General features: G+C 51.1%; 1 protein-coding gene across 1 annotated transcript in view; it reads left to right on the forward strand.

Moving 5' to 3' along the window:
* APCDD1L (APC down-regulated 1 like) overlaps positions 1 to 7,819 on the forward strand; it is a 47,740-nt gene extending 39,921 nt beyond the window's left edge. Inside the window, exons 2-4 of the mRNA XM_060396973.1 lie at positions 119 to 245; positions 2,586 to 3,138; positions 6,817 to 7,819. Of these exons, the coding sequence (XP_060252956.1) occupies positions 119 to 245; positions 2,586 to 3,138; positions 6,817 to 7,710 (1,574 nt within the window). The 3' untranslated portion in view covers positions 7,711 to 7,819. The remainder of the gene's footprint in view (positions 1 to 118; positions 246 to 2,585; positions 3,139 to 6,816) is intronic.
* Positions 7,820 to 15,541: the final 7,722 nt, after the last annotated feature.

Here is a 15,541-nt window from a genome sequence, read left to right on the forward strand (position 1 = left end):
GGCGCAGACCCTTGCCTAGCTCTCTGCTGCCCCCTGAGCCAGGAGGCTGGTGCCAGTCAGCTAGAGAACCAGGGTGTGCCTAGATCGCTGACCTGGGTCTGTCTGCTTTGCACTGCAGAGGCAGCTGGGATGGCAGGGGCAGGCCGCCTGCGCTGGGAACCACGCTGCCAGCAGCTCCTGCCCAGCAGAGCCCCGGTCACCGCGCTGCTGCCCCCACGCCTGGACGGGCCCTGGATCTCCACTGGGTAAGACCCAAGGGTCATACAGACCACAGGCCCCTGGGCTGGGAGATCTTGCCCTGAACCTCTATGTTCACATCTATGAAATGGGCACAATTCATCCGGTTGTCCAGAGGCTGCCCAGGCATGGGCTTGCTTGTCACCCTCCCTAGAATGAGCCTAGGAGGCCGGAAGGAGCCATCCACCCAATTCTCCTTTTCATCTGATAGTCTCACCTGACGTTTCCGAAGTCCCACTGCTGCTCTGAGGGGTGGGCTTGGCGCTCTGCCCTCACTGGTGGGGCAGCCAGGAGAATCCTCCCTCCCAGGGTCAGAGAGAAGGCAGGCGGCGTCCTCACCCGCCATCCCCTTGGGCCAGTCCCACTCTGGGGTCAAGGACTGGACTTTGCACATCCTCCATGCACTCCTGAGGTCAGGGAGAAAATTCCACTGACAAACATCTGTTAGCAGCTCCCTGGGGTGGGTGGGGACTTGAGATCTGCAAAGTTGCTCTGGATGTATTCCCAGGCTCTGCCCCCATCTTGGGTCCATGGGCCAGGTGGAATTCAGGCATCACGGGCCAGGGTCACTGTGAGACAGAACATAGGGAGGAAGGGGGCTGGCTGCAGGCTGTTCTTGCCCTGGGACAACAGCATTCCAGATAGTTCTAGAAGCTTCTAGTATTTTCTTCCTAGAAAGTCCTCCATTGTACCCTTCAGATAGGGTCTGCCGCTTTCTGGGAGCAGCATAGGGAAGGGCCCAGAGTCTGAGAACCACGAGGACATCTAGTGCAACCTGCTACCTTCCCCTGGGCAAATCTCCCCACGCTGGGGTGTGAGCCACTTCTCTCTGTGTTTAACTACCACCTGTACTGATTCTTACAGGCGGTAGTTCTTCTTACGACTCTTCTTAAGAAGAATCTTTACGATTTCCTTACGATTCTTCTTTAAACCAACTTGCTTTTGTTGGTGTAATTATATTAATGTATTTTTACAGCTCTATTGGGGGATAATTGGTATACTGTACACATTTACAGTACTGTGATTATGTTTTAAAGGAAGTATAATATCACTATGAATATGGAGAGCTGAGCCACTTGCCATAAATAGGAGGTAGCCATTAAAAAAAAAGTCTGAAAACAAAACAACATCATTAAGTTCTCACCCGATTCTCTCACTGCCTGCCTAAGGCCCCACGTCTGTTTGCTTTGGGAGAAAGGGGAGGTTGGTGTTAAAAACATAGGATAGAAAGAAAAGGCTGGTGAGAACATGTTTCTCCTGCTCCAGCAGCCCTAGTACGAAAAATACTGAGAACAGTCCAGGTACTGCCTGTTTGTGGGGGGACTCGTCCACTGTCCACCCCAGCTGAGTACCCACGGGAATGTCCCAGATGCTCCCTGACCCCAGCCCAGGGTATGACAGGGTCCAGGAGTCCTGTTTTCATCACCAGCAGAATAAGGCCTGAGGACCAGGGCTGGCTTTGTAAATAAAGCTTTACTGGCACACAACCACGCCCATTACATACAGTGCTGTCTCTGGCTACTTTGGCTCCAAGACCACAATCTTGAGTAATTGCAACAAAGGCCACCTGGCCACAAAGACAAAATAGTTATAGTCTGACCTTTTCCATGAAAAGTGTGCTGACCCCCCCAGTTTAGATCAACAAGTCTGTCACAGACTTGGATGAAACCTGGTTTTGGGTGGCAGGGGAGCGGTGGTGGTCAGCTTAGCAAATGGGGAGACAATGTAAGCGTTCATCATTCATGAGTCACTCAGTTAGGACCAGGGTTGGGGGATCCAGTGTGTGCCTGGTCCTGGAGCAGGTACCAGGAATCCACTGGGGAGAGAATAGGCAGGACCCTGCCTCCTGGAGCTGGAGCACAGGGTTCCCCGCACAAAGCAAAGAAGCCCCCATTTCTTAAACACCTCCCAGGTGCCATCACTGTGCTGGTTGCTTCCCGGGAGCCCGGACTGTGGATCTGATGCCTGAGTCCAGAGGAAGAAGCTGGGCGTCATCCCGGGTCACACTCCTCATGAGGGACTGAAATGGAGTTTGAACCAGGGGCCTCTGGCTGCAAAGCCTGTGTATTTCCTGGACCAATAGGGATCCCTGGGGAACCCAGGCCAGAACCGGGGAGATGTCAGCTGAAAAAGGTGCTTAGTACCGAATGGAAGGAAAGCTTACGTTGAGACCATAAGGCAAGAGGGGAAGGCCCCCAGCATGCAGAGTGGGGCTGAGGGCAGCTGGGGGAACTGAGCCTGCAGGCCTGAGAGGAAGGCTGCGGGAGGTGGAGCCTGGAGCCGCCCCGGGCTTCACCATGCACGACCTCAGCTCACTGCCCTGCACCCCGTCTCCCTCTGCCCCGCAGCTGCGAGGTGCGCCCGGGACCCGAGTTCCTCACCCGCTCCTATACTTTCTACCCCAACCGCCTGTTCCGCGCCTACCAGTTCTTCTACCGGGACCCCTCGTGCAGCGAGCCCGCCTACTCGCTGCTCATCAAGGGCAGGGTGCGCCTGCGCCGGGCCTCCTGGGTCACCCGCGGCGCCACAGAGGCCGACTACCATCTGCACAAGGTGGGCGTCGTCTTCCACAGCCGCCGCGCCCTGCTCGACGTGGCCGGGCGCCTGGACCACAGTAAGGCGGGCCGGGACTGCGCGCACCGCCTGCCCCTGGCGCGGGCCTGGCTGCCCGGGGCCCTGTACGAACTGCTGGGCGCCGGGGCTGAGCGTGACTGCGCGGCCGCCCTGGGCTTCACCATGCACGAGCTCAGCCTGGTGCGCGTGCAGCGCCGCTTGCAGCCCGAGCCCCGGGCCGCGCCTCGCCTGGTGGAGGAGCTCTACCTGGGGGACATCCACACCGACCGGGCCGAACGGCGGCACTACCGGCCCACCGGCTACCAGCGTCCTCTGCAGAGCGCCCTGGTGAGTCTGGGGCCCAGGGAGGGTGAGTTCTGAGAGCCTGTGGGGCCTGTCCCTGCCTGGAGCCCTCTTCCCCCCTCACTCCAATCCCACACTGGTCTGCTAGCCTCAGGACCTTTGCACATGCTTTTCCCTCTGCTTGAGGCCTTTCCTCAGGTCTGGACAGGACTGGCTTTTTCCAGCAGGAGCTCTTGGGTTGCCTTCTTGAGTCTGGTCCTCCTGGACTCTGGAGGGTTCTTTCCTGCCCCTGCTGGGATGGTGCAGGTCCCTGTCTCTGAGGTCTCTGCTCCACCGTCCCCTCCCATCCCCACTCTGCACACAGGGCTGCACTGTTTATTTGTAGGTTGACTGTCTTACCCCAGCAGAATGGGATCCTCTGCAAGGGGGAAGCCCCTTGCCCCTCTGTGTCCCCACCCAGAGCCCAGGGGCTGGCACACTTGCTGGGCCCATAAACGCTGCTATATGAACTGGGGGGTTGGAGGGCACTGAAGCTACAGGGCTACAGGGCTTTGCTGCCCATTCTCACTATTAGAAGAATTTTTAATTCTTTGGAGTTTAGGTTGAGATTAGTAGAAATGAAGTTAAGGTTAGGATGCTGGTTTAAGAATGTCTGTAACAGATACCCAAGGGATATTTTTCAAAAGTGAAAATCGTTCAGGTATCCTATCAAGTGCTCTTTGAACCCATAGGCAACCCTCACACATTCAGCATGTATTGAGTGCCTGCTGTATGCTAGACACTTAAGGAATTAAATCAAATGAGGTGAAGCACCCACTGTGTATGGGGGGGCGGTGAGAGGTGGGGGCACCCTCTGCTCTCTCTCCTTCTCCCTCTTCCCTCCTCCCAACTCAGGATCTGGGAGGAAGCACAATAAGAAGTTCTCACACTCAGAAAATTAGCCTGAGTTCTTTTCATGACCTCGAAACAATTCTGTTTGCCAGCCAATGTTCCAGGCTGCTCTGATGTCCATCCTTCTCAGAGCGGAGAAAGTGCTGGTGCTGGGGTGATTCCTGGCACCCATCACCTCATTGGGAGGGCAGTCTCCTCCAGACACAGAGAGAAAGGACCGCAAGGTGCAGAGGATGACACCATCCCTGGGGCCACACACTCCTACCCTTCTGCTGCCTGACCACCCAGGGTACCCATGCAGCCTGCAGTGCGATCGCTAAGCAGGACACATGTGCATGTGAGCCCGGGCTGGCAGGCCAGATGTGCAGACATTAAATTAAATGTCTTCAAACCAGCTGTCCCCCTCCCCATAGAAAAAGAAAAAGGAAGATAATTTCAAAGATGGATACACTGCAGATAGACTCTCAAGCAACGAATTAGTCATAACCTTAAGCTCTCTGGGTCCCAAGCCTTGCCCACAACCCAAACCAGATGGTAAATATGAACATTTCCAGAAGTTAATTTAAAGCCAATTTGATCCCCAAATTCATTGCCTGGATATAGAGTCCTAATCGACCAAAATCGTCTAAGCCTGGTGTCACCTCTAGGGGTTAATTAGAAACTGTTCTGTGTTGTTGGTATAACTTTATATGACAAGCTTAAATCAGAAGGAGTTTGGCTTGCACACAAGTGTGAATTCTGCTGGCCAGGGTCTTGTGTATTAACACATGCAACTCCGGACCTGTGCACAGTGATGCCCGGGAAGGTTTTTTGAGAGAGATGGGTATTTCCTTCCACCCTCTTCCAGAGCATCGGAGAAGGAAATGCTTTCTCTCCCCCTCTCTCACCTTCCAGTCATGCTTGTTCTCCATTTGTTTCTGCCATTGCAGAAGACTGGTTGCCCCAGATCATCAGCCAGCATCCCCAGATAGCCTGTATGCAGAAGATATCTTTTGAGGGAGAAAGGCAGCCCAGAGATTATTTTGATATAATACATTATGTCCTGTCAATACACGTTAGTGTAACAACAATTGGAATGTGGGTTAAAATGCCTAAATTAGAGGAGACTCTTATCAGCTAGCACTCCAATTACCAGCACTCCAGCTAACTACCCAGCTTTCTTGCTTCTTTGTTACAAACATTTCTGTAGCCATTTATTTAGCATTGCCAAGTGCTTTCAGGTCCCCTGGGTCAAAATCCCCCAAAACAAAAAGAATATCATTTTCTGTATGATAGAAGTAGAATTCCGGGCAAGTGTAGGTTCATCATAGAAATAAATAAGAAGAGCTTATAATGTAGCAATCCAAAATAGAAAAAAAAAGTTCTCAGTCATCCAATATGTCCTTTCTAAATCAGAACTCCCAAATGCCCCTTGTTTGGCATGAGACTCACCCAGCGGCAATCTTTGGAAATATGGTTTTTTTTTTGTTTTCTTGGCAAGAAAAAAAAATTGGATCTGTTTTCCCAGCTGGACCCTCAAGAAGCATTTCCCTTCCTGGCCCTGTTGTACGCCCTTGGCCCTGAGTCCCCTTCTGGAGCAGCTAAAGCTAGAGATGCTTGCTTTGACAAGAGGCTGTTCCAAGACATTTACCTTTCAGAATGATGCTCTCAACTAAATTCTGGGCAGCAGCTCCCTTAAAAAAAAAAAAAAAAAATCAGTATCTTGTTTCTTCTTGGCCTGGACTGAGCTTTTTCACTCCAAAAGCAGACTGACTCCTCCCACGCAATTTGGTTCAGCATCTGCTTCCTGTTGACGTGTTTTACTGTAAACCCAACTCATGAGAATTTATAAGGCAGAGGCAACTGTAAATAAGGCCAAAGCGAGAGGAAAACAAATCCACAGCCTTAGGCACCTGAGGACTGTGACCTCACCCGACAGTACAGTGGGGACTGGGTTTCCAGTTCTAAACAACACAGGAATGAACATCTTTGTGTCTCATCACTTTGCCAACTTTTCAGCCACCGCAGCACAGACCCTCCGCAAGTGGGTTCTGGGGGCATGAGGATTTTAGCTGCTCTAAAGTAACAGCGCATGGAAAGCGCTCAGCCCAGCTCTTGGCCCTTAGGAAAGTGAAAGTGAAAATGAAGTCTCTCAGTTGTGTCCGACTCTTTGCGACCCCATAGACTGTAGCCCACCAGGCTCCTCTGTCCATGGGATTTTCTTAGCCCTTAGGAAGCACCTAACAAAGAATGAGTTGGGAGTGAAGGGAGTAGCTACAGGCAAGGATAGTAAACGTTAATGGTCAAATTTCAGGACCAAGCAGGCCAGGTGTGGGAAAGGACACCTCCTTTCAAATCCCAGGATACAAGTTCCATCTCTCCTTCCTTCCTTCCTTCACCCAATACACCTGCTGTGAACAGGAACCTTGCTCGGCTAGGGGTGGAACAGCCAGGGAAAGACGGTTTGCTCTCTGGAGCTTATGAAGGGGTAGGGGCGGAGAGAAGAGGAAAGAGGGGATGATGCATCTCTGAGGGCCACCATCTAAGGCAAGGTCAGAAGAGGTCTCTCTGAGGCCAGTCTCTGAGCTGAGACTTAGAGGTTGGGAAGAGGGCAGTCAGGCCACATGTTGGGGCAGAGGGGAAGGTGGGTTCCAGGTAGAAGCAGCAGCAGGTGCAAAGGCCTAGAGGATGGAGCAGCTGACAGAGGTCCAAGAAGAGTAAAATGACCACAGGGCTGGAGGCAAGAATGAAGGAAGTGATGGGTGCGGGGGATGGGATCATGAGCCAGCCCACTCCGGGCGCACCCTTGCACTCCACCTCTGACGTCACCCCCTTCCCCTTTGTCTCTGCCAGCACCATGCCCACCCCTGTCCAGCCTGCAGCCTCATCGCCCGCTCTGATGAGCACCACCCACCCGTGCTGCCCCCCCAGGCGGCCCTGCCTCTGCGCCTGGGCGGCCGCTGGGTCAGCCCTGGGTGTGAGGTGCACCCCGCCGTGCTCTTCCTCACCAGGCTCTTCACCTTCCACGGGCACAACCGCTCCTGGGAAGGGTATTACCACCACTTCTCAGACCCCACCTGCCGGCAGCCCACCTTCACTGTCTATGCAGCCGGCCACTACACCAAGGGCACGCCATCCGTCAAAGTTCGAGGTGGCACTGAGCTGGTGTTCCAGGTCACAAGGGCCCGCGTCACCCCCATGGACCAGGTCACCACGGCCATGCTCAACTTCTCTGAACCAAGCAGCTGTGGGGGCCCGGGGGCTTGGGCCCTGGGAGCCGAGCGGGACATCACCGCCACCAATGGGTGCCTGCCACTGGGCATCAGGCTGCCCCACGTGGAGTATGAGCTGTTAAGGATGGAGCGGGACCCCCTTGGGCAAAGCCTGCTCTTTATCGGACAAAGGCCCACTGACGGCTCGAGCCCTGACACTCCGGAGAAGCGGCCCACATCCTATCAAGCACCCCTGGTGCTCTGTGACAGCGTGGCCTGGGGCTTCTCCCTGCAGCATGGGGATCGGCTGCAGACGTGGCCCCTCTCCCCGTCCTACTCCTGGTCCTCAGGCCGGCCTTCCTCCAGTGGTTGTGAAATAGGTATATACTTCCAGCTGGTGCCTCAGGACACTCGTCTGGCCCATGGACTCCCTCCTGGCCATAGACTCCTACACCCATGGCTGTCCTGGACAGTGATACAGCCTGGCTACGTCAGTTCAGCACCTGCAGGGTCTGCACTACAGCCAGCAACTTAAGTCACAACCACAGACTCAGGCCTGGCAGCAAAGTCACCTGCTCCGAGTTTCTACATGCTCACTCTGATTTTCCTGGATAGTCTGAGGAGTGGACTATGCCCATCTCCCTGCCCGATGGTGCCCCAGTTCTCTCCTGGAGCCCCAGGATTCAGTGAACTGGGAACACAGTTCTCCGTGTGCATACTGCCACAGTTCTCCTGAGTCTGTGGGTTGCTGTTTAAAGATTATTAATTTGCATTTAGCAATACCAACTCAAAACCAAGCCATGAATTAAAGATGCTGCTTTGGGCTTCCAGCACAACTCAGCTCGCCGGCAGGGGCTCGTCTCTCTTTGGGGGCAACTCGGCTTTCTTGAGTTGTGACTGCTGGCGTTTGTCTGCGCCCGCCTGTGCTTCTGTGAGTCAGGCCTCAAGCTGTCAACAGCGTGTGCAGAGAAATTGAGCCCTCCTGGGCCAGGGAGCAAATCAAGGCGGCCCCATCTGAGCCTAGAAGCTCGGCCTCCCTTGCCCACCCCGTATGCCAGCACGTGGAGCTAGCGGCCGGGGCCAGGTCTTTGGAGGAAAGCAGTGTCTCCAGCCTTTGGAAAGTAATTAATACTAATGACAGCGGTAACACTAGCGTGCTCTGTAATTAGGCCTGCATTGGCATCCTCTGTTTTCAAGATTCCCTATGCTTGGCTGACAAGGAGGGAGATAAATCTCCAGTGCATCTCTGGGACCATCCGAGGGTCACTGGGCTGCCCAGCAGTGTCTGGAGGATGAGGTGGAGAGCCACGCCGCGCCTGGCCTGTCCTCTGCAGTGCTGCTGTGCCCACGCTCTTAGTTCAGAGGGAGCTGTCACCACGGTGGGGACAGGCTGTGCCTCTCCAGGGACCCTGCCTGCGTTCCCAGGGCCTCGTCTGTACACCGCGAAATTAACTGGCCTCCTGGTGGGCTCAAGGGTTTCCGGGACACTGTGCTGATGAGTCACGCCCTCCTTCCTCTGCCCGAATCCTAGAATCCTATCTATCTCTGGCTCTTATGGCAGATCTTGAACAATTGTCTGTGAGGCTAATGATGCTTTCAGAGGGAGGCCCTTGTCCTCTGTTCAACAGTGTGGGGTTCAATCAGTCCGCTGAAATTGCTAACTTATCTACCCATCCTTCTTGAAAAAAAAAAAACCACCAAGTTAATATTCTCTATAGGTCTCAGAGAGCTATGAGTGTTCCTGGCATATTTACCAAAGTACAAGAAATAATTAGATTATTTACAGTCTCAGACTGCATCACAGTGGGGGTTGTGTGTGTCTGTGTTCTTGGTGGGGATGAGGGTGGGTGGCGGGAACATGTCCACGGCTGAGCAAGTCTTGTATCTGAGGCTTGAGGCAGCCATACTACCATTTATCATCAAATTTGAATCTTTTAATAAAATTAAACAGCCTGAAAAATGTTCCTGCTGGTTATTAAAGTCAACCAAGGGGATTATGGTTCTAAAGAAAGGAAGTGAAGTATCTTGTGGAGAACATGTGAAAGAGAATAAAACCAGTGGAGGTGAACCCTGGCTCTCTCTGTGCGGCTCCTTCAGTTCACACCACTGCCCTGTGCTAATTAAAGCTCTCCAGGGGCTTCCAGCACACACAGAATAAAATCCCAGGTCTGGGCATACCACGGGCTGCCCTGGCTTCCCTGGGTGTGCTTCTGTCTCCTGACCACACGAGGCTGTTTCCTGCCCCAGGACCTTTGCACGTGTCATTGCTGCCTCCCGGTTCCTCCTCCCCCAGATCCACAGAGATGCGACTCCTTTCATTCACACCTGAGACTGCATGCCTCCTCCTTGGGGAAGCCACATAAATATTCCACCCCCTACCCCCAAGGCAGCCTCCGTTGCCTGCTCTCCTCTCTACCCACCCCATCACTCTGCTTTATGTTCCTTATAATGCTTGCTGATCACTGTCAGATCTATTCATGTTTATTCTCTGCCTCGAGGGAAGGACTGACTCAGTCACCGGGATCTTTTCCAACTGGTACAGCCATACCTGGTGCTCAGGATGAATATGGTTGGGTAAACCAAGGCTGGTGATCGCAGTTAACCTTCACCAGCAAAGAAGGCACTGCCCGGTAAGCATCCCATGAGAGGGGTGCCCCGCAGTGTAGGGTGGGACTTCTGCAGCTTGCAGAGAGGATCCAGGCTTCGAGGAGAGAGGGATCAGTCCCAGGCCACTGCAGCTGGGCCCCAAGAGCCTGAGTGCAGAGCCTCTGACTCGGGGTGTCCCACTGGGGCACTGGTTCCTGGCAGGGGCGGGAGTCCTGACTGTGTTTGAAGAAAGCAGTTCAGGGCTGCTTTGGAGGACATGACTGAGCCTCCCCTAGTTGGGAAGCCTATGCTGAGGAAGAGAGAAGGGTCCTGGCCTCAGGGACTAGATGGAGGCACCCTCCCATCCTGGGCTTCCTGGTTCTGGAACATCCGATGTGTGTGTGCTAAGTTGCTTCAGTCGTGTCTGACACTTTGCAACCCTAACCATAGCCCATCAGGCTCCTCTGTCCATAGGATTCTCCAGGCAAGAATACTGCAGTGGTTTGCCATGCTCTCCTCCAGGGGATCTTCCTGACCCAGGGATCGAATCCACATCTCCGACATTGGCAGACGGGTTCGTTACCATTAGCATCACCTGGGAAGCCCACTCATTGCTGACAGAAAGTTCCAGGCTCTTTTCTCCAGGGCAAGAAGCCAAGCTTCCCAGACCCTGGGCTCCAGTGAGGGGTGGGTTTTGACCCAGAGGACTGAGTGAGGGGACTCTTCCAGGGCTGGGGACCCACCTTATCGTTATGTCTGGACCTTCCACAGAGAACTCAAGATGACTTTAATCAGAAGAGGGGAAAGTAAAACCAACAGTTCTCATTCAAAACAAAACAAAATTAATGTTCTCCATTGTATGTTCAGTCACGTTTAAAAAAAAAAAAAAACCTGTGCAGTTTATAATTTCATAGCGCAGGCTCCCAGGAGGGTAAATGAGCTTTTTTCTTTTTTAATAAAAAGTTTAAATTGTCTACAGCTCTCAGAGGCCTATTAACTAACAGATGCTGGTTATCAACAGAAGTTATTTCTTTGCTTTCTCTAAATGAATGTGCTCAGTCTCCCAGCGGTACAGCTGGCCTGAGCCACGCAGCTCAAGGTGACGCGGTGGCTCTGGTCCCTGGGGCCCATGACGCAGCCAGGAGTGGGGAAGGGCAGAGCCTCCGGCCGCAGGGAGGGACCAGCGTCAGTGCTGGCCCAGCCTGGACCCCCTCCCGGCCATTAGTGGAGCCGGCTGGGGAGGGGCTGCTCTGCTCAGAGAGGGTCACCTGGGCAGCAGTGTGAGACCCCCAGTCTGTTCCTTATGGCCTTAAGTGAAAGACAGCCGTTGCCTTGTCACACATAACCACCATCACATGGACGTGAGCCCGGCAGTCAATTACCTGCCAATATTCCCTAGGACTCAACTTTTCAAATTCGAGGCCGACCCTCCTATGAACCCCGGATTTCCCTGAGACCCCTTTGGCCACCTCCATCGTCCATCAGCCCCAGCCAGCTGCCCCTCTGCTGTCCCGAATGTGGTCCCTCTCAGGTTCTTTGCCTCTGATCCCCCCTCTGCCTGGAGCATTCTGCTCACCTCACCCCACTGTGTCACTGCCCACCAGGGCATCCTTTTTATCCCACCACAGAAATTTTCAGGATCTCAAATACCCTATTTGTTGGTTTCCTTCTTTCTGGTCAGCCTCTCTCCTCTAGGGGCTTCCCTGGTGGCTCAGATGGTAAAGAATCCGCCTGCAATGCAGGAGACCCAGGTTCAATCCCTGGGTTGGGAAGATCCCCTGGAGAAGGGAATGGCAACCCACTCCAGTCTTCTTGTCTGGAGAATTCCATGGACAGAGGAGCCTGGCAGTCCACAGGGTCGCAAAGAGTTGGACATGGCTGAGTGACTGACACTACTACTCTCTCCTGTAGAGTATGAGTTCCCTGACAAGCTGACCCTTGTCTATCTGGTTCCCCACTGTCCCCCTGGGTGTGAAACAGAGCCTGGCACAGAGCGGGGGCTCAGTAAACACTGGTTAAATGAAGAAATGCTCTGAGAACTGCCTGGGAGTGCTTTGCATTCAAGCATCAAGATGATAACCACGTTCTTTAAACCAGCTTGGAATTTTGCTTTTTTAATAAGATGGACAAAGCAGAACTCTGTGAACTTGAAGATACCTATTTTCTACTAGCCAGACTCTCTCTAGGAAGGACATTAGGTACAACTGCTGTCCCAGGAGAGGGGGTCACAGCACCCAACACAGGATCCCCTGAGAATCCATCTCGGGTTTCTCATACTTAACAGAGGTCACGGAGACTGAGGACACCCTCAGCCTCACAAACGCACCTAAGACTCCATGTTCTTGCTGCTCCGGTTCCCCCACAAGCAAGATGAGCTGAAACCTGATAATAATTCCTGGAGCCACCCATCTTCAACAGGAAAGACCATAACTGTCAAGTGATTCAAGAGGAATCAACAACATAGTCTAAGAGGAATGGCTTTAAATTAGGAAACTTGGTGAGGTTGGGTCTTTTCTCAGTGATGTCACATTTATTCACTAAAGGCTATTAATTACTAATGTACTATTCTTCCTCCTACATCTGGTATTTTTTTTAATACCTCAGGAGAAAATAAATTAACAAAAAACTTAGGTGGTTTATTGCTTCTGTTAAAATCAGCCATGTCTGTTTAATAAGACCTATAAATATTGACTTAGCATCCACCAGGAAGGTCTGCCAAGCTTCTGGCTAAAGTGGCCAGATAGAACACATGCTTTTCCCTCTACTTTCTTCTGAAATCCCAGTAAATGTCAGGAAAAGAATAAAAAGGCACAAAATCACACAGATGAAAAAAGAAAAGAGACAACAGCCAACAAGAGGAAAATTCTGGGATCTGGAACACAGATGGGCCCCTTTCTGTAGTAGGCTACAAGAAAGTCAAAGAAAAGAGCTGGCGGGTTGGCTGAGAGGTGGAGCTCAGAGGTGTGTCCACTGTGCCCTGAAGGCTAAGGAATTGGTGGGCCAAGGCAACTCAGAAGCAGGACAGCAGTAGGGCTGGAAATAGGAGGACCATTTGCAAGTCTATAAAAGGAGTTTTGCCCCCCAGGTCCTGTCCCTAACCCCTCTAACAACCAGCAGTTTAATTAGAGTATCTTTGGACGTGGAAACTATTAAGGGCAAGGACAAGGTATAAGGTAAAAATGAAGTAATGACAATTCTACACGTGAAACAGTGAAGCTGTACGTTCTCTTCCTTGTTAAGGGATGATGGCCAGACTTATGCTGCCAGGTAAGATTCCTCTTTGGAGAAATGAGCCCCAGCTAAACCAACTACAGGTACTGACAGCTAGAAATTCCTCAACGAGGTATCTGTTAGGTCCCTAACGAATTAGCTTTCATTGAAACCCACTGTTCAACAAATCCCACCTTCACCCATGCACCTCCCCATCAGCTTTTTAGTGCTTCACTAAAAATACCTGCTTCTCTGGTGGCTCAGTGGTAAAAAATCCACCTGCCAATTCAGGAGACACGGGTTTGATCCCTTGGTAGGGAAGATCCACTGAAGAAGGAAATGACAACTCACTTTGGTATTCTTGCCTGGGAAATCCCATGTACAGAGGGGTCTGGTGGGCTAAGTCCATGGGGTCACAAAAGAGTCAGACATGACTTCGCAACTAAACAACCACAAATAAATAGCTAAGGATGGTCAAGGATCACCAGGCATTTGAGAAAACCTCTAAAATGGTAGAGATAATGCAGGGGATAGGCCCACAACAAAAACTATACTTTCTTCAGTGAAAAGAATGTTAACCTTTTAAAGACCACCACCATTTTTTAGTCTCTCTTATAGAACAACAAAACAGAAGCTTCTAGAACAACAACAAAAGAACTATAATATCCTCAACGAAAAGAAAGCAGCATATACATCTAGCAACAGCAGCTGGCCATAAACAAGAATAACTGGAAAAGAAAGAAGTCTTGAAAATGATAAATACATTAACAGAAAAAAAAAATCAAAAGAAAGTTGGAGATTGAAAATTTTCCCCAGAAATAGAAAAAGGATCACACATTAAAACGGCCTCTGACTTCTTATGGGCAACACTGGAAACTAGCAATCAGTGAACAATGCTTCAAAATCCTCTAAATGATTTCCAACCTTGATTACTATACCCACTACAACTATCAACCAAGGAGGGCAGAATGGAACACTTCCAGGAACGTGAAATTCTCAGAAAAATGATCTCACCCTTACTTCTCCATTAGAAATCTGCTAAAGGATACATGCTGCCACATTCTTCAGCAGGTAGTAAAACAAGGAGAAGGCAAGAGAGCCAGAAAACAAGAAACCCAAGCCAGGAGAGAACAAAGGAAGCTCCCAAGATGAAAGGGAAGAAAGGGGCCTCTTCGGATGAGAGCTGGGCAGGCAGGCCTAGAGATATCAGTCCAGAAAATAGCAAGGGATGCAGAGGTCCCAGGAGGGAGCTTTCTAAGAAAACACACACACACACACACACACACTCACACATAAAAATCACAGGCTACCCAATATGTGAAAGTACTAAAGAGAGTTATACTTCTGTCAGAGTTGGAGGCTGAATTCCAGATACACAGAAAACTAAGAAACAAGACACTGAGATGCAGTTATTCTGGGGGAGGGAGGGGAAGGTCCTGGATACATACACTCATGGAACATACAAGGCAGAGCTGTGAAGAATATTTTCCTTGGAAGGAAAGCTATGACAAACCTAGAAAGCATATTAAAAAGCAGAGACATCACTTTGCCAACAAAGGTCCATCTAATCAAAGCCATAGTTTTACCAGTAGTCATGTACAGATGTGAGAGTTGAACCATAAGGAAGGCTGAGCACCAAAGAATCGATGCTTTCGAATTGTGTTACTGGAGGAGACTCTTGAGAATCCCCTGGATAACAAGGAGATAAAACTAGTCAATCTTAAAGGAAATCAACCCTGAACATCCACTGGAAGGACTGATGCTGAAGCTGAAGCTCCAATACTTTGGCCACCTGATGAGAAGAGCTGACTCATTGAAAAAGACCATGATGCTGGGAAAGATTGAGGGCAAGAGGAGAAGGGGGCAACAGAGGATATGATGGTTAGATGGCATCGTTAACACAATGGACATGAGTTTGAGCACACTCCGGGAGATAGTGAAGGGCAGGGAAGCCTGGTGTGCTGCAGTCCATGGGGTCACAAAGAGTAGGACACAACGTAGCGATTGAACAACCACCACCATGCATAAGGATACTTGCATAGCCAGAAACGATGACATGACATGCAAAGAGGGACAGGAGAGGAGACTGTGCTGCAGACAGGGGTGGGGAGAAAGGTTATTGGAGCTAAACCCTTATCTTCCTTAGAAGGAAATCAAGAAATAGTACCTAGACATGAAAAATCGAGAAAAAAGCAGCACATGCACACTATTCAGAAATATAGAGGTTAATTACCAGAAGAAATTAGTGCGAAAAACAGCTGCCTCTAGGCAATGGAAGCCAGGAGTGATGAGGGTCTGCTGGTTTTCATTATGAGCCTGTTAGAACTATTTGGCTGTTAATACTATTAAATGAAATGCTTGGGTTAAAAAACAAAATTAAAAATACCACAAGGCCAAATCCAATGACAGAACCTAGAATGTCCCTTCAAATTGCTTTTAATCCAATAAAGGGACAGAGAACTGGGGGCAGGGGTGGTGGGCTTGGGAAGGTGCCTTAGAGCCGGCAGTCTCAGCCAATGTCTGTAAATCTCGCTTGTCCTCAATGGCTGAGACTTAGGGGAAATACTGAG

This window comes from Ovis aries, chromosome 13 (assembly GCF_016772045.2).
Source record: "Ovis aries strain OAR_USU_Benz2616 breed Rambouillet chromosome 13, ARS-UI_Ramb_v3.0, whole genome shotgun sequence".
Classification (NCBI taxonomy): Eukaryota; Metazoa; Chordata; class Mammalia; order Artiodactyla; family Bovidae; genus Ovis; species Ovis aries.